Source organism: Galeopterus variegatus, unplaced genomic scaffold (genome assembly GCF_000696425.1).
Source record: "Galeopterus variegatus unplaced genomic scaffold, G_variegatus-3.0.2 Scaffold4864, whole genome shotgun sequence".
NCBI classification, from domain to species: Eukaryota; Metazoa; Chordata; class Mammalia; order Dermoptera; family Cynocephalidae; genus Galeopterus; species Galeopterus variegatus.
The window spans coordinates 39636-64508 of NW_007730975.1; the positions used below are offsets into that span (position 1 = coordinate 39636).

The following is a 24873-nucleotide window of genomic DNA, read 5'->3' on the forward strand; positions in this document are numbered from 1 at the left end:
TTCCTGAAGCTGATCCATCCAGGCACTGTTTCTGTGGTTGCTTTCCAGCAAGGGGTAAGAACTGTAAATTTGATTAGTTGGCAAGTCGACTAATGGAGTCATTAAATGCCTTTCCTTCTAACTCTTGGATTTTAGTGACTTGAGAAAATTCCTTTCCTTGCAGATTCCTTGATGCCAAGTATAAGGCTATTATGTATGGGATGTTTTAGATTAAAAGGGATCAATAGTCTGGGACACTGTCATGCTGTCATGAACTGACAGAGGGTAAAGCTCAAATACTATAATTCCCTGCCACAAGGAAAGAGAGCATGACTTCAGGAGGACCCTGTTGTAGGGGCCAAGGGAAGACATCCCCTTCAACCCCCTGAAGGTTCCCTGAAAAATCATCCGATAAACACAGATTAATATGAAGAAAAGGCACAACAAATTTTATGATATCATAGTTTTATGTGACACAGGAGCCTTCAGAATGAAGACCCAAAGATTTAGAGAAAATTGTCCATATTTATACTTTGGTTCTATGAAGCAGACACAGCCATGTAAAAATGTGATTAGACAAGAAACATGATCTAATGTTCATAGACTGAGTGTGGAAATCCAGCAAGGCCTGTCTAAGATTCTTCTTGGCCTCTCTGTGTAACATTCATTCCCCCAAGTTATGGGACAGAACCCTTTCTAGAATGAGTGTCTTATGACCTACAATCAGACAAGGTAGGTGAGAGAATTTCTTTATGGCCATCTCCAAGACAGAAAGGTAGGGGGCGGGGGAGATTAGAGAATGTCTGTGACCCACCATGGGGAAGAGAGATTCTAGTTTCTATAGTTTACCTCAGGGGAGAAGGAGGATGAGAGACAGGAGAACAGGACAAGGTCAGAGGAAAACTTTGCTTTTGAGGCTGCTTCTGAGATCTTCACCTTGGGGTATCGCTTTCTGGGCCCCAACATTACTTAGCCTCAGGGTGGGGAGAAGGAGTCTATTAAATTATGATCCTAAATTTCCATTTTCTTTTTATTTGGGTGAGCTATTACTAAGTTAGGAAAATGGTTTTCTCTTACTTGGAAAGTCAGAACCTTAAATTTTTGACCTAGAAGAGACTTTAGTGATCATGGAACTGAGGAATAGCAAGTAGATTTCAGCTTGTAAACCAGCTCCAGTTGGAAGTGCCTGCCTAGAATGCTATAGAAAAACATTCTAATAAGTAATGTGGTTGAACAACAGCCTTTCCTGAAGGCACAAGAGAGGTAAGGGTGTGTGTGACACACATTTGCCATCTCTGGCCTAAGGTAACCCCTGCCTTTTAAATGACTTGCTCATGGCCCCCTGCTAGTTAGTGGCACAGATGAGATTAGAACCCAGGTCTCATGGCTTCCCAGTCATTGGTCTTTCTGCTACTAGAGTCTAACTCAGAGTGAAAATTGCCCTCCTGTACTAAGTGGTGTGGAGCAATGGCTCTCCGTGGGCTTGCTGGCACTGTCTCTCACAGGTTCCCCAAGTACTTGGACTGTGAGTCAGCTTGGTTCTTTGTTACCCTTCCTCAGAGCCACTGAAAGGACTAGACTCAGCTTCTGTCACCCCTTAATCATTACATTTGATCCCATTTACAGGTACATCTGGCTCTGGATAAGGTCGCAGAACTAGAGAAAGGCCCTACTTCCAGCCAGTATGACCAGTTCTGTCATTGTCTAAATCTACAACACTGCCTAAATCTAAACACATTTATAGATGTTGAGAGTGGCTGTGATCTTCTAATGCAGAATAAATCCTTAGCTCTTTTGGGGCTCTGCATGAGGAAGACGACCTGCAGATAGGAAAGGGCCATTCCTGCATTTCTGAGGCAATGGGGATCTCACTCCTTACTGGAAGTGAGAATGGAGGAGAAAAAAGAGGAAACATCAATTTTCTAAATATATCGTTTTCAATCAAATTTTTCTTTAAGTTCATCTCACACTTGTTTCCAGCTGCAAAGATCTGTGAAGTATTCATAAAACAAATGTACTTCACAGGGCCTGGATTTCCAAAGCCTTGCAATTTCAAATATTGACCTTGCAAAGGACAGGAAAATTTCCCCAGGCTATATAGTCTCTGTTGTAAGATAAAGAATTGTAACACAGCAAAGTTGCTGGCTCAAAGACAGGTTACTGATTGATATGTAAAGATACTGGGAAATTGCTGTAAGAATGGAATGTTTGCCAAAATCAAGCTTTTGTTAGTGGATTGACTTAATGTATTATAGAATGTCACCTTGCTTTTCTTACTGAATGTTACCAGCTTCTACTGTTAAACTTGTTAAACTCTACTTAGAAAAAAACCCACCTGTGTTCTCTTCCTGTAACTTCCTGGTCTGGAGAATAAATGCAGGAAGAGAACCCCAATTCGTGGTTAATTTCCCAAATGGAAGGAATGCCTCGTTCTTGAGGATTCCAGGAGATTAATCCATTTTGGGGGCTTCTCACTGCTCAGAAGAGATGGGCTTTGAGTAATCTTTGGCAGCTCCATCACCCAGGGGAAAAGGAGTGACTAATCCGTGGGAGGCAAAACAACAAAGATCCTCATTTTCCCTCCTGTTAGTCCTAAGAGAACACTTTGGTGGAGCTTTTAAGGACATTCACTTGGAGTTTTGCTGCATCCACATCTGCAAACTCACCAGCTCCCCACACCTAGCTTCTGGCTCCCCACACCTGGGGGCCCCTAATAGATCTGCAACATAACCAGTGCCACTTTAGAAAAGCCCAAGTACAGGGCCAAGCCCGTGGCGCACTCGGGAGAGTACGGCGCTGGGAGCGCAGCAGCGCTCCCGCCGCGGGTTCGGATCCTATATAGGGATGACTGGTGCGCTCACAGCACTCACTGGCTGAGCACGGTGTGGCCGGTCTCAAAAAAAGACAAAAAAAAAAGAAAAGAAAAGCCCAAGTACAAAACGTCACTGTCCACATCCTCCCCTCCCCTCCCCCATTCTCTTTTACAAGAAGCCTCATGGTTTCAGAGAAAATGAAACTTTTGGCATTTCCACATGTGCAGAACTCTCCATTCCCATGACCTAATTCAATCCCCACCCTGGAATTACATCACCCAGCTCTTTGTGCCAACATACCAGTATAAGCTCTACCACCCCTACACCTGGTGCTGTCCCCTTTTCAGGGCAGCCCTGGGATTCCTGCTACTTTGACCTCCACCCAGCAGATTTTCTTCCTGTAATAAAGCTTGAATGGTACCCAGCAGCTCAGCTCACTTTCTTTCAGCCCCCATCTGGGGAATAAAGTGATAAGTGAAGATGGAAGGACCAGGTGCAGACCTGCACAGCCAGGGAGGCTGTGGGGAGGGAAAAATGCCCTGAAGAGGAGGGCACAGGGAGAGGAAAGACTGAGCCCTGTCACTGAGAAGACCAGCCACAACCAAGGAGAGAAAAACCTCAGCCATTCGGAAATAAATGAGCCATCTCTGACCTGTGGTGAGACTATTGCTATCCCACAAATAAGGGGATGAATTTGGGCTGATTAATTTTAAAATTGAGGTGTTAACATGTTAAGATGGGTATCTGCTTAAAGGCAGAAATGACCATATCCAGTGATTTTTCTAAGAAGGACAATGTTAGTTTTCAAAAGATTCTTCAAAGCAAACAAGCTTCAGGAATTCTGCATTCTCAGCAGACAGGTAAACACATCTCAGCAGCCCAGCTCCTCCTTAATCCTGGCAGCTGTAAGTGTATCTACAAAATTATCGAGTAGCATCTTCTGCTTCTTCTGACCTGCTGGTCCTCCCTCTTCTCCTGCCTTCTATGGTAAATTCTCCCTTTAGTTCCAGCAGCCAATAGCCCCCTAACCCAGCACTACCCCACATCAAAACAGGTCAGTCATCCACGTCTGAAACGAGTGCTTCATTTAAAAGAGCAAATAATCATCACATCAGGTTTGTCCTTTCCATGTGCTGCCTCAATCAATATTTTCACTTTGAGCTTTCTCTCTAATTGTGAAAGAAAAGGTTGTTCCCAATTCCTCACTCACTTTTAGACTGTCTCAGACATGGAGCAAGTGGGAATGCTAAGACAGCTCTGAATCTAAATGCCCCTGGTGGAAAGCAAACTTCAGTAATCTGTTTTCTTTTTTCGGTGGCTGGCTGGTAGGTAGGAGAATCCAAAATCTTGACCTTTATGTTATCAGTACCAAGCTCTCCCAAGTAAGCTAACTGGTCGGCCCAGGAAAGCAGATTTTCACACTGCTTTTGGGATGATGATAAACGTGGCACAGCCCTCTGCATGCATGAGTCATGATGCATGACAGAGGTACTAAAAATAGAAGGTACGGAATGAAAGTGTGCCTCTCTAAGACTAGCTGCTGGTACACCTGGAAGCATCTCAAAACTGCTTCTGAGTAGCCAATTTCTAGGAGACAAATTTCATAATGCCTCTGCAAACCATTTAATAAATTTACCTGTATTTTGGGTTTCTAGTAAGTATAGATAGGAATGTGTCATCTCAGATTCCTCCCTCCATGCTTCCCTTCCTTCTCACTTCCTTACTGTCTTCTTTTTAAAAACAGACTTTATTTTTTAGAGAAGTTTTAGGTTCACAGCAATGATTGTTATCTTAATTAACAATAAAGAAGGAGTTGTTAGTCTGAATGGGTAGAAAATCACTGGGAATGTTTTGTTAGAGAGCATGGTGGCTGCATTTCAAAGCTCATCACTCCCACATGTCATTCTCTAGTTTCTTCTTGCTACAAGTCTGAGTAGAACCTATTATCAGGGTAGGTTTCCTTCCCTTTCCACCTTCCCTGAGCATGCATCTGGGTGGACAATTGGGCCAGGGCACTTGTTTTAGTCCTAGTCCTCCTATCAGTTCCCTGTGCCCTTGAGGCAAGTCTATGCCCCTGTCTGGACCACAGTTTCTTGATCTGGGAATAGGCTTGGTAATCCCAAAGATCCCTTACATTTATGACTGTATAGATGAGTGTCCACCCTCTTTTTAGTGGTAGTGGGCAGTGACATGCAGTTTCTGGCTCTATATGAGTAGCCATCTCTAGAAAAGTCATGTCATTGAGATCTGGTTTAGTTCAGAGCCCAACACAAAGACACTTTTAGAGGACTGGGTCATCCTAGCACACTTCAAATGCCCTTCTAAGGCAGATTTTTCTTTCTGGCCACTTAGTCTTTTTTTTTTTTTTTTTTTTTTTTTTTGGTGGCTGGCTGGTATAGGGATTGCCTTGGACTGGCCAGCCCCTCTCAGTCCATTTTAGTCATACTCTGAGAGTCAGAGCTGGCAGCTAGTTCCTTCAGGGCTCATTGGACTTGCTAGGAATTTTTGGCTTGGCTCAGAACCCTTAGAGGGGAGAGGCTGATGTGGAGTGAGATTGGCGCAGCCACAAGAAAACACAGGAGTGGGATCAGGAATGTCTTTGGCTTCACTGGAGATATACCTAATGAAGGCGGAGGGCTGGGCCATGTTTCAGGCCAGCATGTTTGTCAGCCTTTTCCCCTCATCTCCCATTCCCCACCCACAAACACTACCAAACATTTATTTAAGGGGAGGGCTTTGGGATAAAGGGAGCTGGAGTTATTGTAATATAGGGACAAAATCTGTTTGTATGAGTACATAAGTGTGTGTGCTTGCGACTAGATATACAAGTATACTTTTAAAAGTTCATGGAAAGATTCATATTAATTCCATTTTTCCATGAACTTTTTGAAGTACCCTCGTACATGTTATCATGTCTGTAGATATGTGGATTAAGGAACATCAGGGTAGAAAGAACCTTTGGTGATCTGACTCCAAAATCTTCATCTTAAAGATAGACATACCTAGGCATGAAACCAAGAGTGAAATAAAGCAGCTCAGGTCTGTTGATTCCCGGAATGTGAGCTTTTATGCCTTATCTCCAAGTTTTCTCTCTTATTTTATTTTTTTCCTGATATCTAAGAAGAAATCTCTGTTTTCTAATTTTTAAAAATTATCATACAGTAAAATTGACCTTTGGGTATACAATTGTATGAATTTTAATACATGTATAGAAGTGCATAACCACTACTAGAAGAGAGAACAGTTCCTTCACCCCCCAAATCTCCTGTGCTATCCCGTCATAGTCATTCCCTGCCACCCCCCCAGCCCTAACACCTAGCAACAAGCAATCTGTTCTCTTTCACTATAATTTTGTCTTTTCAAAATATCATATAAATGGAATTGCACAGTATGTAACCTTCTGAGACTGGCACCTTTTACTTAGCATAATGCCTTTGAAATTCATCCAAGTTGTTGCAGGTATCAATAGTGTGTTCCTTTTTATTGCCACGTTGTAGTTCATTATATGAATGTTCCACAGCTTGTTTATCAAGTCATCAATTAAAGGACATCTGAGCTGTTTCCAGTTTGCTAATTATAAAGAGAGCTGCTTTAAACATCTGTTCACAGATTTTTGTGCAAATTGATAGGATAGAGACATAAATCAATGAAACAGCACAGAGAGTCCAGAAACAGACGCAGATAAATGTTGCAAATTGATTTTTTTCCTTAAGTAATAGACTTTATTTTTATAGCAGTTTAAGGTTTACAGAGAAATTGAGCAGAAAGTAGAGATAGTTGCCTCACACAGAGATTTTCCTTCTATTATCATGTTATATCATCAGCATTTGTTATTTTCTGCCTTTTTGATAATAGCCATTTAATTAGAGTGAGAAGCTATCTCATTATGGTTTTGATTTGCATTCCCTGATGATTGGTGATTCTGAGCATTTTTTCATATACTTGTTGGCCATTTGTATGTCTTCTATTGAGAAATGCCAATTCAGCTCATTTGCCTATTTTTGATTGGATTATTTTTATTTAAAAAATTTTTTTTACCACTGAGTTGTTTGAGTTCCTTCTATATTCTGGATATTAATCCCTTGTAGGATGAACCAGTTTCAAATATTTTCTCCCAGTCTGAAGGTTGTCTGTTCACTCTGTTGATTATTTCCTTTCCTGTGTGGATTTCTCTGGTTTGATATGATCCCATCTATTTTTCCTTTTGTTGCCTGTGCTTTTGAGGTCCTCTTCATAAGGTCTTTGCCCAACCCAATGTCCTGAAGTGTTTTCTCTATGTTTTCTTCTAGAAGTATTATGGTTTAGGGTCTTACATTTAAGTCTGTAATCCATTTTGAGTTGATTTTTTTGTATATGGTGAGAGATAGGGGGTCTAGTTTCATTCTTCTGCATATGGATAACCAGTTTTCCCAGCACCATTTATTGAAGCGACTCTCCTTTCCCCAATGAATAGTTTTGGTGCCTTTGTTGAAAATCAGTTGGCTGTAAACATATAGCTTTATTTCTGGTTCTCCATTCTGTTCCACTGGTCTGTATATCTGTTTTTATACCAGTACCATGCTGTTTTGATTACTATAGCTTTGTAGTATATTTCAAAGTCAGATAGTGTGATGTCTCCAACTTTGTTCCTTTTGCTCAAGATTGTTTTGGCTATTAAGGGTTGTTTGTGGTTCCATGCAAATTTTAGGGTTATTTTTTCTATTTCTGTGAAGGATGTCATTGCTATTTTTATAGGGATTGCATTGTATCCATAAATTGCTTTTGGTACTATGGTCATTTTGACAATATTAACTTTTCCAATCCATAAAAATAAGATGTCTTTCCATTTCTTTGTGTTCTCTTCAATTTTCTTCATCAGTGTTTCATAGTTTTCTTTGTAGTGATCTTTCACCTACTTGGTTAAATTAATTCCTAGGTATTTTATTTCTTTTGGTAACTATTGTAAATGGGATTGCTTTCTTGGTTTCTTTTTCATCTTGCTCATTATTGGTGCATAGAAATGCTTGTGATTTTTGTATGATGATATTGTATCTTGCAACTTTTCTGAATTTGTGTATCAGTTCTGAGATTTTTGGTGGAACTTTTAGAGTTTTCTATACATAAGATCTGCAAACAGGGACAATTTGCCTTCCTTCTTTTTAATTTGGATGCCTTTATTTCTTCCTCTTGTCTAATTGCTCTGGCTAGGACATCCAGTACTGTGTTGAATAAAAGTGTAGAGAGTGGAGAAATAAGCATACCCACAGTATAGTCAGAGATTTTGACACCCTTCTCTCAATAACTTATGGGACAATAAACAGAAAATCCATAAAAATACAGTAAACTTGAACAACACTTTCAACCAACTTGACATAATTAACATTTATAGAACACACCACCAAACAACAGCAGAATCCACATTATTTGCAAGTATACATAGAACATTTACCAAGATAGACCAAATAATGAATCACAAAACAAGTCTCAATAAATTTAAAAGGATTCAAATCATACAAAACATGTTCTCTGGCCATATGAGATTAAATTACAAATCAATAACAGACAGGTGTTTGGAAGACCTGAAAAATATTTGGAAATAAAATAACATTTTTTTTTTTTTTGGCAGCTGGCTAGTAAGCGGATCTGAACCCTTGACTTTGGTGTTATAACACTGCACTCTCACCAACTGAGCTAACCAGCCAGCCCTCTAAATAACATTTTATAAATAGTATTTGGATCAAAGAAGAAATCAAAAGAAAAATTAGGAAATCAAAATACATATAATATATAAAAATGTTTGGGATACTAATAAAGTTAAGAGAAAGCAACAAATATCTAAAATTAGAAAAGTGGAAGAGTCTCAAAGCAATGACCTTAGCATCTACCTTAAGAAAATTTTTAAAAAGGAGATCTAATTTAGCCCAAAGTAAGCAGAAGGAAGAAATTAATAAAATCAGAGCATAAATTAATATAATAAAAAATAGAGAAATTTAATAAAACTAAAAGCTGTCTCTTTAAGAAGATAAACAAAATTGATAAACCTCTCATCAGACTGATCAGGAAAAAAACAGCCAATATCAGAAATGAGAGAGATGGCTTCACTACAGATTACACAGTAAAAAGATAATAGGGGAGTATTAAGAACAACTTTGTGTCAATAAATTTAAAAACCTCCATAAAATGGACAACTAATGGAGAGACACATATTACTAAAGCTTACTTAAGAAACAGGTAATCTGAATTACCCTATATCTATTAAAGAAATCGAGTTTATAGTTAAAAACCTTCCTACAAAGCAAACTCCAGGCTTAACTAGTGAAATCTACTAAACACTTGAGAAAGACAAACTAATTCTACACAAACTCCTCCAGAAGAGGAAGTTTTCCTCTTTGATGTCATTCAAGATAAATTATCCAGAGACATTTACAAGGAAACTATAGAACAAGAGCTCTCATAAATGTGGGTTCAAAAATTCTAAACAAAAGTTTAGCATTTTGAACCCAAGAATATATAAAAAGAATCATGCGTAATGACCAAATGAGGCTTATTCCAGGAATGCAAAGTGGATTTAACATTTGAAGTCAATCAACATAATGCACCATATTAACTAAAAATTAAGAAAAAAAACACCCAAAACATGATCATCTCAATTGACACATAAAGAGCATTTGACAAAATCCCACACTCATTCCTGGTAACAACTGTGAGCAAACTAATAATAGAAAGAAAATTCTCAACCTGATAAAGGGCATTGGCTATGAACTAAATGTTTTTGTCTTCCCAAAATTTATATGTTGAAATCCTGATCCCCAATGTGATGTATTTGGAGATGGGGCTTTTGGGAGGTGTGGTAGTATGGTATGTATATTTTGATTTTCATCTGTGGGTCCTGACTTGTTCTAGTCTGTGCATGCTTTAGTCATGTCTATACAATGAAGTCTCCATAAAAGACCCAAGAGGATGAGGTACTGGGAGCTTCTAGACAGCAGAACTCATCTGCGTGCTGGGATGGTGGCTCACCCCAACCCCCGGGAACAGAAACTCCTGTATTCCGGACTCTTCCAGACCTCACCATATATATGTCTTCATGTGGTTGCTTATTTGTATTCTTTAAAACATACAAATAAACATGGATCATAAAACAATCTGAAATATCCTTTATAATAAACCAGTAAACGTAAGTAAGTGTATCCCTGAGTTCTGTGAGCTGCTCCAGCAAACTAATAGAACTCAAGAAGGGGGTTGTGAGCACCCCAACTCATAGCTGGTTGGTCAGAAGTTTCAGACGTCTGGGCATACGACTGGCATCTGAAGTGGGGGGGCAGTCTTGCGGACTGAGCCCTTTACTTGTGGATCTGACACTGTCTCCAGGTAGATAGCTTCAGAATTGAATTAGAGGACTCTGAGTTGGTGTTGGCTGAAGAATTGCTGGCTTGCTTGCTGGTAGGGAGAAATCCCACACATTTGGTCACAGAAGTTTTCTGTGTTTATTGTTGATGAGTAAGAGTATAAGAAACACACTTTGATGAGAATATTTCCCAACTCAGGAGGTAATTAGGTCATGAAGGTAAAGCTCTCATAATAGAATTAGTAGCTTTGTAAGAAGAGACACGAGAGAGATGTCTTATAGGAGAGATGACCTCGCTCTCTCTGTGATGTGAGGATACAGCAAGACAGTGCCTCTGCAAACCAGAGAAGAGGCCCTCACCAGTCTGGCACCTTAATCTTGGACTTCACAGCTTTCAGAACTGTGAGCAATAAATATTTGTTGTTGAAACCACCAGTCTATGGTGTTTTTGTTATAGCAGCCTGAACTAACATCTACAGAAACCCCACAGCTAAGATCATACTACACAGCAGAAGACTGAATGCTTTCCCTGCTAAGATCAGCAGCAAGACTAGGATGTCAGCTTTCACCTCTTCTATGCAACATTGTACTGGAAGTTCCAGCCACTGCTATAAGGTGAGAAAGAGAGAGAGAAAGGCATCCAGATTGGAAAAGAAGAAATTAAACTGTCTTTATTCACAGATAACATCATGATCAGCTATGTAGAAAATATAACTCAAAACCTGTGAGAACTACTGAATGAGTTTATCCAGTTTGCTGCATAGAGGATCAATCTGTATCTATCGTCTATCTACTAATAACAATCAAACATTGAAATTAAAAAGCAAGAGCATCAAAAATGTGAAATACTCAAGAATAAATTTAACAAAAGATGTGAAACTCTTGTATACTAAAAAAATATTTTGCCAGTGAAATTTTATTTATTTATTTACTTATTATTGAACATAGTTGATTGTACATATTGCCAGTAAAATTTAAAGAAGACCTAAATAAGTGGAGAGATACATGCTGTTTATGGGTCTGAAGACTCAATATCATTTAGAAGTCAATTCTCTGGGGTGGATGGGGTAGAAGGGGGGAGGAAAAGGAGGAAATGGTAAAGGGACACAAAAATCAACTAGATTGTACATTGATAAATTCAAATTAAAAAAAGATGTCAATTCTCTCGAAATTGAACTATAGATTTCACTTAATCTAACAAAATCCCTGGAGAGTCTTTTTTTTAGTAGAAATTTACATGCTAATTCTAAAATTCATATGAAAATGCAAAAGACCTAGAATAGCTAAAAACATTTTGAAAAAAGAAAAAGACTGGAAGGCTAACACCACTTGATTTCAAATTTTATTATAAAGCTGGGATGGGATGGGGGGCAGGAAATTTGGGAACAAGAGATTATAAAACAATCTGAGGAAAATTTTGGTAGAGAAATGGATGTGTTTACTATCTTGATTGTAATGGTCTTTTCGTGAGTATATACATATGTCAAAACTTATTAAATTGTACTTTTTAAATACGTGTACTGTAATGTATGTCAGCCCTACATCAATAAAACTATAAAAATAATGAAGAATTTCTGCTCTTTGAATGACATGTTTGAAGAATAAATAAGGCCAATGACTAGGAGAAAATATTTGCAAATCAGATATCTGATTTTTTAAAATGTGTATCCAGGATATATAAATGTATCCCCAAACTCAAAATTTAGTAATAGAAAATTTAAAAAATTCAATTGAAAAATGGGCAAAGGATTTGAACAAACACTTCACCAAAGATGACATATGGAAGGAATAAAAATGCATGAAGATGGTCTATATTAGTCATCAAGGAAATGCAAACTAAAACCACTACCTACCTATTAGAATGGTTAAAATTAAAACAACCAGCCATACCATGTATTGTTGAAAAATGTGGAGCAACTGCAACCTTTATGCGCTGTTGCTGGGAGTGAAAAATGTTACAACCACTTGGGAACACAATTTTGCAGTTTCTTAAAATGTTAAACAAACACCTACCATATGATTCAGCCATCCACTCTTAAGCGTTTACCCAGGAGAAATAAAAGCAAACTCCATACAAAGAGTTGAACGTGAATGTTATAGCAGCTTTTATTTGTCATAGTCCCAAGCTGAAAAAAATTCATATTTACACCAAGTAAATGGATAAACAATGTAAAAACATATGGGATACTACTCAGCAATGAAAACTAATAGGCTACTGGTGTATATAACAGTGTGAATGAGCATCAAAATAAAAATGCTGAGTTAAAAAAGCCAGACCCCGCCCTTCCTCCCCAAAAGAGTACATACTCTATGTTTCCACTTATATGAAGTTTTGAAAATGCAAGCTAATATATAGTAACAGAAAGCAGATCAGAAGTTGCCTGGAGATTGAGGGTGTGCAGGAAGGATGGCAAGGAAGAATTACAAAGCGGCACAAAGAAAGTTTGGGGTATGATAGATATGTTCAATATATTTATTGTGGTGGTTGTTTTCATGGGTGTATAGATATGTCAAAACTTATCAAATTACATATTTTAAATATGTGTATTTTACTGAATGCCAATTACACCTCAATAAAGCTATTTTAAAAATATGCTCTCCCAAGCCTGTGGCTCACTTGGGAGAGCGTGGTGCTGACAACACCAGGTCAAAGGTTAAGATCCCCTTACTGGTCATCTTTTTTTTTTTTTTCGTCCTTTTTGAGACCAGCCGCACCGCACTCAGCCAGTGAGCGCTGTGAGCGCACCAGTCATCCCTATGTAGGATCCGAACCAGCTGGCGGGAGTGCTGCTGCGCTCCCAGCGCCGCACTCTCCCGAGTGCATCACGGGCTCGGCCCATACTGGTCATCTTTGAAAAAAAAAAAGATGCTGTCCCCCTTGTCCTTGCCCCACCTGAGGAAAAAAAAATAGTTTCCTTTATGTGTGTAAGTATCTAAAGCTTTCATAGATGCCCACAGTTGGGCCAACAGCAAGACTAGAACTGATAATGAATAAATATGGAGAACTTCATTTTTCAAGTCAAGAGAAAAAGTTATTTAGGAGGAATTTATTAATCATCCTTGGTCACCACAGCAGGTTTGTAAAGGCAATGCCGATCAAATCCTTGAGGAAGGAGGGATTCATGACTATTGGTTATAGAGAAAGCCCTGATCTTTTCTTCTTCCCTATTTCCAGATGACAGGCAGGCACCCCACTCTGAGTTCTTACCTGCCAGACCAGGATCCACAGTGTCGTCCTTCAACTCTCAGCTTGGAGATTATAAGAATGGTTGTGGGACTGTCTCCATGCCATAAGACACACTGGCTCGCAGCCAGCATCTGGGGCACGGACTCTCTCTAATCCCTTTAGAAGGGCATTAAGCAATGATTGCAACACCAATATTCAACAAACATCTGCTGAAGGACTGCTGTGGCAAATCACTGTTCCAGGGTGAAAGTCAGGAAGTTGGGAGCTAGCTAGAAGATGGGCTATTTGAGGATGCCTTGTTGAAGAGGACTAAAAAATCTTTCCTTTAAGTTTGGAATCATCCCAGAAGGACAGGGAGGAAACTACCTTTATGATGTGCCAGGAATTTTATTAAAGTCCACTTTATGTGTATCTTTATATCGCTTGTTGAAGAGGACTAAAAAATCTTTCCTTTAAGTTTGGAATCATCCCAGAAGGACAGGGAGCAAACTACCTTTATGATGTGCCAGGAATTTTATTAAAGTCCACTTTATGTGTATCTTTATATCTATATTAGTTTATTTAGATCTTAAAACTACCCTGAGAATTAATACCAATCAGTCTTTATTGAAAATTCCAGTTTTCTAGTTTGTCTTTCACACTCAGCTGAAAGCAATTAGAGGGCAGAGACCAGGTCTTTTTTACCTTCATATCACTGGTGACTTGCAGTGTTTCAAAGGAGAGTTCAATAGATTTTATAAATAATTGTAAGTAGATATAATTTCCCACATCTAGTAAATGAGGCAACTGATTATCTGCAAAGCTACTTGCACAGGTGGTAAATGACTATGCTGAAATTGTTTTTTAAATTTTATTTTGAAAAAATTTCAGATGTACAGAACAGTTGCAAAAATTGTGCAAGAAATTCTTATGTATCTTTCATCCAGATTCTCTAAATGTTAAAATTTTCTACATTTGCTTTATTGTTCATATATTTATATACAAATATGTAATTATTTTTTCTGAATGTTTGGGAATAAGTAGTGAACATGTTGCCCTTTTATCCCTAAATACTTCACTCTGTATTTTCTAAAAACAAGAATATTCTTTTCACAAGGCCTTAGTATACTTATCAAAATCAGAAAATTTGCTTTGAACCTTTACCATTATCTAATCTATAGATGCTATTCAAATTTTATCAATTGTCCCACTTAACACCCTTTATAATAAAAGAAAAAAAGCTTTTTTTTCTGTTCCAGGATTCCATCCAGAATCATACATGCATTAACATGTCTCTTTAGTCTCTTTTAATCTACATATCCTTTAATTCAGTCTTTCTTTGTCTTTCCTGATCATAACATTATTGACTCACAGTTCTGGAGGCTGGAAAGTCCAATATCAAAATGCTGACACCTGGCAAGGGCCTTTTTGCTGCATCATCACATGGCAGAAGGGCAAAGAGAAGGCAAGAAAGAGAGAGAGAGAGAGAGACAAAAGGGGACTAAACTCACTTGTTCTTTTATAAGGAACTCCCTACTACGATAACGAACCCAGTCCCACAATAACAGCATTAGTCCCTTTATAAGGGCTTCACCACCTAATAACCTTTTAATGGTCCCACCTCTTAATACTGTTATAATGAAAATATAATTTATAATGTTAAATTTTAACATGAGTTTGGGAGGAGACAAACATTCAAACCATAGCAGGAGCCTTTTTAGATTTTTTTTTTCCTACTCCCCTCCACGTTTATGAAATTAAATATGAAGGAATAAGATTTTGTCATGTTCGGTTGAGTTTGAAGGACTACAAGTCTTTATAATATCTAAAGCCTTTTTTCACCCTTCAAGAACTACTTTTTGCCTCATTAGGAGCACTATCACTCCCATAGAGAAAGCACGTACTAAATAGTCTTCGAGCCCACCTCCAAGGAGATGTTCTTATTTATTCCTGTACGTATCTTTTCCACACAATAGTCAACTACTCCCCCTTGTCAACAGGAGAAATTCTGAATGCCTGGGCCTAACAATTAATGACACTATTTGAAAGAAAAGTCAATTTAAAAATAACATCAGTTACATTTTACAAAATACTTGATCAATTATCCACAAAACTTTCACAGCCACCAACAAGGGTGGTTTGAGAAACTATCATAGCCAAAAAGAGCCTGAAGAGACATGACAAATTTAATGTGGTATCCTGAATGGAATCCTGGAACAGAAAAAGGACATTAGGTAGAAACTAAAGAAATGTGGGGCTGGCTGGTTAGCCCACTTGGTTAGAGCATGGTGCTGATAGACCAAGGTCAAGGGTTTAGATCTCCTAACAGGCCAGCCACCAAATAAACAAACAAACAAAAAAACAAAACATTAAGAAAATCTGAATTAAGCATGAACTTTAGTTAATACTAATTAAAAATAAAACAATCAAAACCCTTCTCTTACTCCGTCCTTGGTAGTAAACACTCTGGGACTTGTTCATGGTGAACTCTTTTGATTGAAATAGTAGCTGGAACACAGTGTTAGTGGGATTCCAGAACCTTGAGCAATAGCCTGCACTGAGATCCTGGCTAATGTTAATTTACCAATTGCAACTGTCATTAAGTGCTACAAAAACACAACCACAAGAAGGGGGACAAAAAAACCCAAACACTTCTGCATTGGTGGTAAAAACTGTTACTGGAACCATAGGCTCCTTTGTTGCTCAATATTTCCCTTCTGAGACTTCTGTGAGAGATTTTTCTCTCTTGGGGTTTTTTTGTTATAAACAAGGAAAAATTTTGAGTTTTTAATTCAACCCGATGTGGTTTCAAAGCATGGGTGTGGCCTTTTCTAGTTTTGATATTTGGGAAGATTCTTTTTGAACCTCAGTTTCTTCATCTATAAACTGACAGTAATAACTGCCTTGCAACAGTGTTGATTCTTCACATCTCAAATCAAGGGGCATCATTTCTTCAGGGAAGTCATTCCTGATGTTCTAAACTTACTCAGACTCTTAATGCTCTCATAATTCTCTATATCCTTTCTTCCTAGCACTGATTCAAATTGGGTGATTATTTGGTTAATATCCATTTCCTCACTAGGCTCTAAATTTCATGACAACAGAAACCATGACTCTTTGTCCATCGTTACATCAATAGCACCCACTACAGCCTGGCACATAATTGTTATTCAGTAAATTTTTGAGTGATTAAATGAATAATGAATAAATGATTAAATTATATATATGGAATGTCAGCTGTTTTAAAAACACTGACCTGTCTTGAGATGTTCTACTATCCGAATGATGGAAACCAGATATGTTATAATGGCTTATTTCTTGAATAGGCTATCAATTAGCTCAGGACCAACTCTAATATAAATTATGTAATGGCAATCTGAAGAACAAATACTTGGTGAAGGATATAAAAATAAAGTAGAAAGCAGAGTAAAATGAAATTTGAAAAAATTGTATTGTTATATAATTTGCAAGCTCCTCTGGGAATTCAAGTTCTGGCAATTACAAGTGCCACTTATAAATGCAACCTCAGTTAAATCACTTTATCTCTTGGAAACTATTTAATATTTATAAAGTGAAGATAAGTACGCTCATTAAAGTTGGTGTGTAGATCAAATGAAACAAATTATGAAAACCACTTAGAATAGAGTTTAGCAAACAGTAGGCACTTATTAATTCCTACATTCAATAACTATTTCTTAAAAACCTACTAGTGCCAGGCATTGTGCTAGGAACTGAGGATATAATGATATAAATAACATGTTTTTGCCTACACAACAATAATGGTGTGCTACCTCATATCCATCAAATTAGCAAAAATGTAGGAGTATAGCACTGTCTTGTTTTGCTAGAGGTAAGATATAGAGAAACAAAAACTCATACTATGATTTCTCTTGAGAGTAAAAATTTCTGTAGAGAGTATAAACTTGTACAACCAATTCTTCAGTTACTTTATCTGTGTAGCAATTAGCCCAAAACTTGGTGGCATAAGACAATTGTTTATTATGCTCCCAGTGGGTCAGAAATTCAGATAAAACACAGTAGGAGCAGCTTGTCTCTGTTCCAATGTCTGGGGCCATAGCTGGAAGACTCAAAAGCTGAGAGGTGGAATTCTCTGAAGCTTCAGTCATCCACGTGTTGTTGAGGGGCTGACGTGGGCTGAGACTTTAGCTGAGCCTGTTGACCAGACTATTTATACGAGACCTCTCCGGGTGGCATAGGCTTCCTCACACTGTGGTAATTGGGTCCAAGGATGAGTGTCCCAAGACAGAGAGGGCTAGCCAAGCAGAATCTATATCACCATTTATGTCCTAGGCTTGGAAGTCAGGTAGTGTCACTTTCACTGCATTTATTTATTAAAAGTGAGATCCTACAACTAATCCATAATCAAGGAAAAGGGAATGTAGACCCTACCTTTTGATAGAGTAGTGTCAACATTACATTATAAAAAGAGCATATAGAATGGGATATGTTGATGTGGACATCTCTGGAAAATACAATCTGCTTTAACTAGTTTGAAGGAAATATGGCAATATTTGGTAAAATTTTAAATGTGTATGGCTTGGCAATTCCGCATTTAGAAAAACCCTAGTGAAAATTTTTTACATGTGCACACAGAGAAATATACAAAGATAGTTACTGCAATGCTGCTCGTTAGAGTGAAAATTTGGAAACATCCCAAATATCCATCAAAAAAAGACTTATAAATAAATGGTAATATAGTAATACAAAGGGAAAATAATAAATCAGTAAAAATAAAAGAACAAGAAATACACATTTTAATATTGATAATTCCTAATAACTTATGTTTTTTCTTTCCTATGAGGCTGTTTGGCCCTGCTACTGCCATCCTCTCACCTGGGATTTCCTTTGCGACGTTGCCTCAAATGTGGACAAACACTTTCTCTGTTTTTATTAGCACTATCTAGATAGGATGGCATTTTCAAAAAGAATCTTATAAATTAAAAAGATGACTTGAAAAAAATTCACAATATCAAAATAAACAGTAGCATCAGTTTTAGATGGTCTAACTCTTTTCAGATGGAACTAATTAAAATATTCATCTAACACAGTATGTAAAGCTTTAAGAGTGGTGTAATGTTTTTACTGGCCCCACATGCTCTAGTATTCATATACTTCTATTCTTTAAGAGTACAATGTTATCTGACCTGAAACTCAAATTCTGTTTCCACACCATGTAGGTAAAAAATGCACTGAATTGTCTACTTAGACCATTTCACTCTAACAAGGAATCATCCTGGAACCAAGCTTGGCATAAGATAACAGTACAAGCATGAGGCCTAAAGCTCCTGAGGGCTTCACATGCTGGGAAGCCCATCTACTTACCGTGTTTTCTCATGGCAAGTGAAAAGCAAAGGAAATGAGTATGCTACTGAAAAAGACTAAACAATGCACAGAAAGGAACATTAATGAGAGCCAGGAAAGCCCAAATATTTTTCCACTCCCAGTTTTATTACTTTCCCAAGGCTTTAGTTCACAATTCTCAGCATGCGAGGTGTCTTTCCTCCTACTGAATTCAAGCCATCTCTTCAGCCACAGCCAGAGGACAAGATCCATCTAATAGTCTAGTAGATCAGGAGTCAGCAAACTTTTTCTGTAAAGGGCCAGACAGGAAATATTTCACTCTTGTGGGCAATATGCGATCTCTGTCACATATTCCTCTTCTTCTTCTTTTTTAACCCCTTAAAAAAGTAAAAACCGTACTGCTCCAGGCTGAGGGGCAGATGGTCTACAGGCTGTAGTTTTACCCCCTCTGGATCAGTACTGATTCTAAATCCTGGCTGCCAATTACATGGGGATCTTTAAAAAAAATATCTGGTAAGGGCCGGCCCCATGGCGCACTCGGGAGAGTGCGGCACTGGGAGCGCAGCGACACTCCTGCCGTGGGTTCGGATCCTATATAGGGATGGCCGGTGCGATCACTGGCTGAGCGCGGTGCGGGCGACACCAAGCCAAGGGTTGTGCGATTCCCTTACCGGTCACGAAAAAGACAAAAAAAAAAAAAAATCTGGAAATCCCCAGGCCATACCCCTAGAAATTTATTAATGAACCATTAAATGGTTCGTAAAGTTCATTTAATGGGATCCAGTCATTGGATGAACCTAATAGAAAGCCAAACTTGAGAGCTGCTGGAACATTTGCTGAATTTTGCTTACTTTAAGATCATTCTGTAATGACTGGCAGGTCATTTAAGTGGATCGAGGGACACATCTAAATGAACTTCTGACTTAGTCAGTCATCTTGACTCTTCTACAGTGCATAATTACATAAAGAAAAGAAAACAAATTTGGGAGAGGTTCCATCTCAGTCTTTTCTACTTGTTTAGAACTAATACCTTCTTAGAGATTGGGCATGGTAGATTGTCCAAAGGTTACCCTTACTGTTGTTCCATCCTTGATCAGGGACAAAAAAAACTGACTACAATTGTTGTCAGGGATGGGCTTGGCATGGTAGGGTGGGGGAGATTAGATATTGTTGCTGCAACTCTCTTCAAAAGATGTCACTTGTATTTTTGTTTTTAACCTTTTATTGCAAAATATTTGCAGTATTTTTAAAGTCACAGAAAAAAATGAAATAAAATATAGACCTCACAATTTATTTTACTAATTTTAAGTAATATTTCATGTTCCCTAATGCTTCTGACTGTTCAAAAATTTCTGTAGTACAGATATCTTCCATCTGTGAGGTCTCTTTAATGTATAAATAACAAGTGTAAGCAATTGAGCTGTCTGATTTAAGAAAATTTTACTGGGTTACCTTATTTAAGAATCTCTGAAAATTTCCAGGTAATGCTTATATGGTATATAAATCCATCCTGATTACAGCTCAGGCCAACACATGCTATTTACAGTTCTCTTTCCTTGACGATGTTGCTATTTTTTTTATATAAGGATACTTCTAAAAGTTTGGGGGGAGATAGAATTAATAGATAATACAAGGTGGCCAGTTAGTTCAGTTGGTTAGAGTACAGTGTTATAACACCAAGGTCAAGGGTTTGGATCCCTGTACTGGCCAACTACCAAAAAAAAAAAAAAGATAATACAAATCTTTGGAAGTACATTCATACTGGTTTACTCCAAACATGAGCATAGATCCTTCCCTTCATTCCCGCCCAGACTTCACTTGAAGACTCTGAGACCATAAAATGTAAATGCAACACAGCTTAAACCTGAATGCTATTGAAAGCTGCTCTGAGTTAGAGAACACAAGTCCCACCACAGAATTCCCCCTACTGGGTACCTACCTTCTTAGGTGCCATGCCGCCCTGGACTGCTAACCTCTTTCCGATGGGAATGCCCTTGAACGTTCATCACCCTTGGAATCAGTCTTCTAAAACCTGAAACCTCATATTCTGTTCTTTGTTCCTAAGACAAGACAGAATGTGCGGCATAAATGAAGGTGAGCCCAGTCAGCACATCTGTTAAAAGTTTGAAAGAATCATTCTACTGCCCAGGTAATTGATACACTTTTAGCTACTTCAATATGTGGCCTTTCCACTCTGCATCATCTTTGCATGTTACTCAAAGACTGATCACTCTACAAAGCACTTTGGACTTACGTTTGGCCCACTAGCCCAATAGCTCTAGAGTTTTACAAGGAAACTGAAGTTCACTTGGTGAAAGTGACCAAGGACCTAAATTCTTAATCCTCAAAAAATTCTTAATACCAGTCCTTCAGTTTCCAACTTTAGGTTCTGTTGCAAAACCCCAAAATTCCTGTGGTATTTCAGCATTTAGATAGGGCTAGAATATTTTCTTTTCCTTGTGCTTTTTTTCTTGATCTATACTTTCCTCTTTCCATTCCACTAGACAATGGGGGAATTGACTCTAAGACTGCAGTGGATTACTATCCCTACTACCACCACTACCTTATATTCAAAACATTATCTGACTAAAAAAGAAAAATAAATAGAAAAGATCTAGGACCCCTCAGCTGCCAATATTAGAATCTATGTGTGAAAGTATCATCAACTCTCTGTGAGATATCAGTACTTCCTCCAAATAAACATAGACAATAGTTTCAAGGGAAAGATTTGTAAAGCCATGAGCAGAGTTAGAAGGGATGGAGCAATTCCTTGCTTCAAAATCCCAAAGACTCCCCCTCCTAGGGGGCTAGGGAAGTGGTAGAGGCCCCAAGAAGACCTCAAAGGTTGTGTAGGTACCTAAGACCAGACCTAAGACAGCTCTCCTTTGAATACTGGCAAGCAGTGATTTGAAAGAGGATCTGAAAAAAATTCACACTCATTAGAAAGCATCAGGAAGTAGTTTTATTGCTGTGAACATAGGACAATAAAGTTTGGCAAAATCCCAAAGTTAAAAATCTGGAGGCCTGGACTCTTCTGTGCTCTTTTCTCTTTTGCCTTCTCTCAAAACACATGGAATTCCAAAGCAGGAAATAATTCTTTTTTTGTCCTAATTCTGGTCTGGTGTCCTAGGCATTCTAATTCTCCTAACACCTTCCTTCTTCTGTGGGAACAGAAAAATCAACAAAAGAAAAGAAAAAGCAGAAGAAATCATGAGAGAATCTGCATCAAATGAAAAGTGGTGAAAACCTTAAACAATCCTATCTAAGTGTACAGGAACCAAGCAATAGGGAGGGTCACTCTTCTGAGGGGGGTCACAAGCAACAATGAAGAACTTGTATTGGGCAGCACCACTGTAGTGGCAGTTAGGATACCTCCCTGCAGTGAGTCGGCAGTGAGTCATGTTGACACGCTTTGAGCTCTGGTGGCAGTTGTTCCGACCATTCTTGCAGCTGATGTTGAGCAAATCACAGACAGCAGCCACATTCTGGAAAGAGTCATGCAGAAATGTGTTTTGAGGCTTACAGTGCTGGGTGTAATTATTGACACCACTCATTGCCCTGTTGCACTGGAGAGGACTTGGCTGTATATGCTGAATTTCAAACCAATGAGCCTTGGTGAGATTCTTAGGCCAAGCATAAAGTGGACGTACTGGCGCCCATAGTCCCAGTAGCAATAGGAGGAGAGGAAAGCGTCCCAGAAGATCTAGCACCATCTTTTCTGTGTGGAAAGAGGGAAGAAAATGGTGATAGAAGCAATTAGAGCAAGATTATTAATCATAACCTTTTAGATTTTGTTGTGCCTTTAAAGATTTCATAGCTCTTGGGTTTTATTATTTATTTATTTATTTACTTGCTTTTATTTTTATTTTTATTTTTTTTACACATCGTGTAGGTTTATATATATTTACTACTGAGAGGACATTGTCAATAACCACTATACAATGCTATTTACAGCAACAAGGTACCTTGTTTTAAATGGCATACATTAAAAGTAGTTAAAAGCAAATAAATCATTGACTGTACTTAGATGCATAAGTACAGATGTGTAATATAAAATATAAATCAGAATCATTCTAGGAACTATGTAACAATTGTGATAATTATAAAAAATATAAACAGATAGGTGCCAACGCTGCACATATGTGCATGTGTTATTTACATATGTTGCATACTTTAGAAATTTTTATATATTGTAATATGCTAAATATATATCACTGTGAAAAATTATTTTCCATTTACGTTATGTTTACTTATTTTTAAATCATCATCTTTCTCACATACAGCTTCATAATTCTATGAAGAATCTGAAGCCCAGTGAGGAGTAATATGAGGTAAGCAGATCTTTCCTTTGATTGGCAGATCCCATTCTTCTCTTTGATCTGTACTCATTCATTTCAGGACCCCTTATGTCAGAAACCCGGTTTCTTCCCTTTTCCCTCTGGAGATATTTACCCTCCATCTATTTGACAACTATTTCCCAGCTATCTTCACTGCTCTACTCACTCCAGCCCTGAGGCTTCTCTTCTTACCGGGTCTGTGTGCTAGCACTCCTGCTGAACAGAGGCTGTGTCCCAGGTTCAAAGGCTTTTGTCTGCCTTTCTTCTCCCAAGCCTGCCAGAGCTGCTTGTGTGAGCTGGGGAAGAAAGATTCTAAGCTCTAGGAAAGAGAAACCTAGGGCTTGGAAGGTGAACCTCTTGCGCAAAGTGTGGATGAGACTCAGAGTTTCAAGCCTGCTCTCTAAAATAGTATCACTGTCACTGTATATACAGGAAGCGTATGCCCACTTAGAGGAACAAGTTGACTCAAAACTCACAGTTTTGAGGAAGTGATCACTTCCTGATATGGGTTGAGTGCTTTCTACCTAACCTGAGGCTTCAGTGTTTTAAAGCTCTATGATTTCAGTTCCTTAAGACAAAATACATCATGTAAATCTAATATAATAGCTGCCACATAATTGGTAATGTTGTGAGTTCCAACAACAAATGTGAATAAATTTGTTGTTGGAACTCATGTTTATTGGGCCAGGCGACTCAGATTCAGGAGGTCATGATCTAATGAAAGAGACAGTCAAGTAAATAGACAAGTACGTTATATATTAATTAATATAAATTGCACTTATACTGTGGTGGAGGACACTGCAGGGGACTGGGGAGATAGTAGAAGGGAAGGATTATCGGAGGCCACAACACCTGAACTGAATTTTGAGGAATAATTAGAAATAAGGTAGAGGGTACTGAGGGCCTCCCAAAGAGGGAGATGTATGTGAAAAGACCCATAAGCAAGAAGAAGAAGGGCAAATTTAGGGTACTTTCGTCTTGAATCTGTTCATACCTTTCCATTGGTGCTGCAATACCCTTGTTCAGAACCTCACCATCTCATGGAGGGCTCACATAAAAGCCTCCTGCATGAACTTCCTGCCTCTAGCCTCTTTTCCTTCCAACCTATTCTACACATTACTTCCAGGTTAGTCTTTCTTGAGTATAGATATAAATAGTACAGCAGCCTTGCCCAATGCTTTTAGTGGTTGCTGTAGGGGAAAAAATTTCTCTTTACCTATGAAGGTTTGATAATTGACTCATGATATAAACTGACAGTAGACAAATTAACAGGAGAAAGACCATTTTAATTACATGCATATGCATGGTAGTCCCACAAAATATGAGACTCAAAGAATGGTCATATGGTTAAAGTTTATATAGCATCCTGAGGTAGAGAAAGAAATAGGAGACTGGGGCCCCCTGGAGGGGGTGTGTGACAATTTATGTGCAGATGAGAGGAGAAAATGCATGGTGAACAAAGATTGTCTTGTTATATAGATAAAAAGTCTCTTGGTTAATAAAGTTTGTCTCAGAGGAGCCCATCAGCAAAGAACAGGTGATACTCTGTGACAAAGTCTATCTGAGCATAGTGTCTCCTCTCCTGTTGGTTAATCTTCCCTGGTTGATGAGGTTCCCAGGGAGGGGACTTATGACAATTCAATTCTTTTTAGGAGAATCTTTCTCCAGGCAGATAAGGCAACTTCAGAGAAAGCCCTTCCCTGTGCTTTGGGTGAGAAAGAGGGCCAAAGACAGGAGAGCAGAGGAAGGTCAGAGAGATCTTGGTTATTCTTTAGTTCAAAGCACTCAGTATGCCAAAGTGCCATACTTTGGGGTATTGTTTTCTGAGTCCCAACATTCCAAACACCTGCAACATGAAAATGATGTCTATTTATAGCAAGGTAGCAGGATACAAGATTAATATATGAGGGCACTTCAAAAAGTTCATGG

The 24873-nt window shown here is 38.4% G+C and overlaps 1 protein-coding gene across 1 annotated transcript; it reads right to left on the minus strand.

The window, feature by feature from the left end:
• Positions 1-21546: 21546 nt before the first annotated feature.
• On the minus strand, positions 21547-23249 carry RNASE6 (ribonuclease, RNase A family, k6). Its single transcript, XM_008588493.1, has 2 exons — positions 23137-23249; positions 21547-22325 (listed from the first exon to the last, which is right to left on the minus strand). The coding sequence occupies exon 2, from the start codon at positions 22318-22320 to the stop codon at positions 21856-21858; it is 465 nt and encodes a 154-aa protein (XP_008586715.1). The 5' UTR covers positions 22321-22325; positions 23137-23249; the 3' UTR covers positions 21547-21855.
• Between the last annotated feature and the right edge of the window lie 1624 nt (positions 23250-24873).

Coding starts and splice junctions, on each gene's coding strand:
- RNASE6 (XM_008588493.1), bottom strand. CDS start 22,320: ATGGTGCTAGATCTTCTGGGACGCTTTCCTCTCCTCCTATTGCTACTG.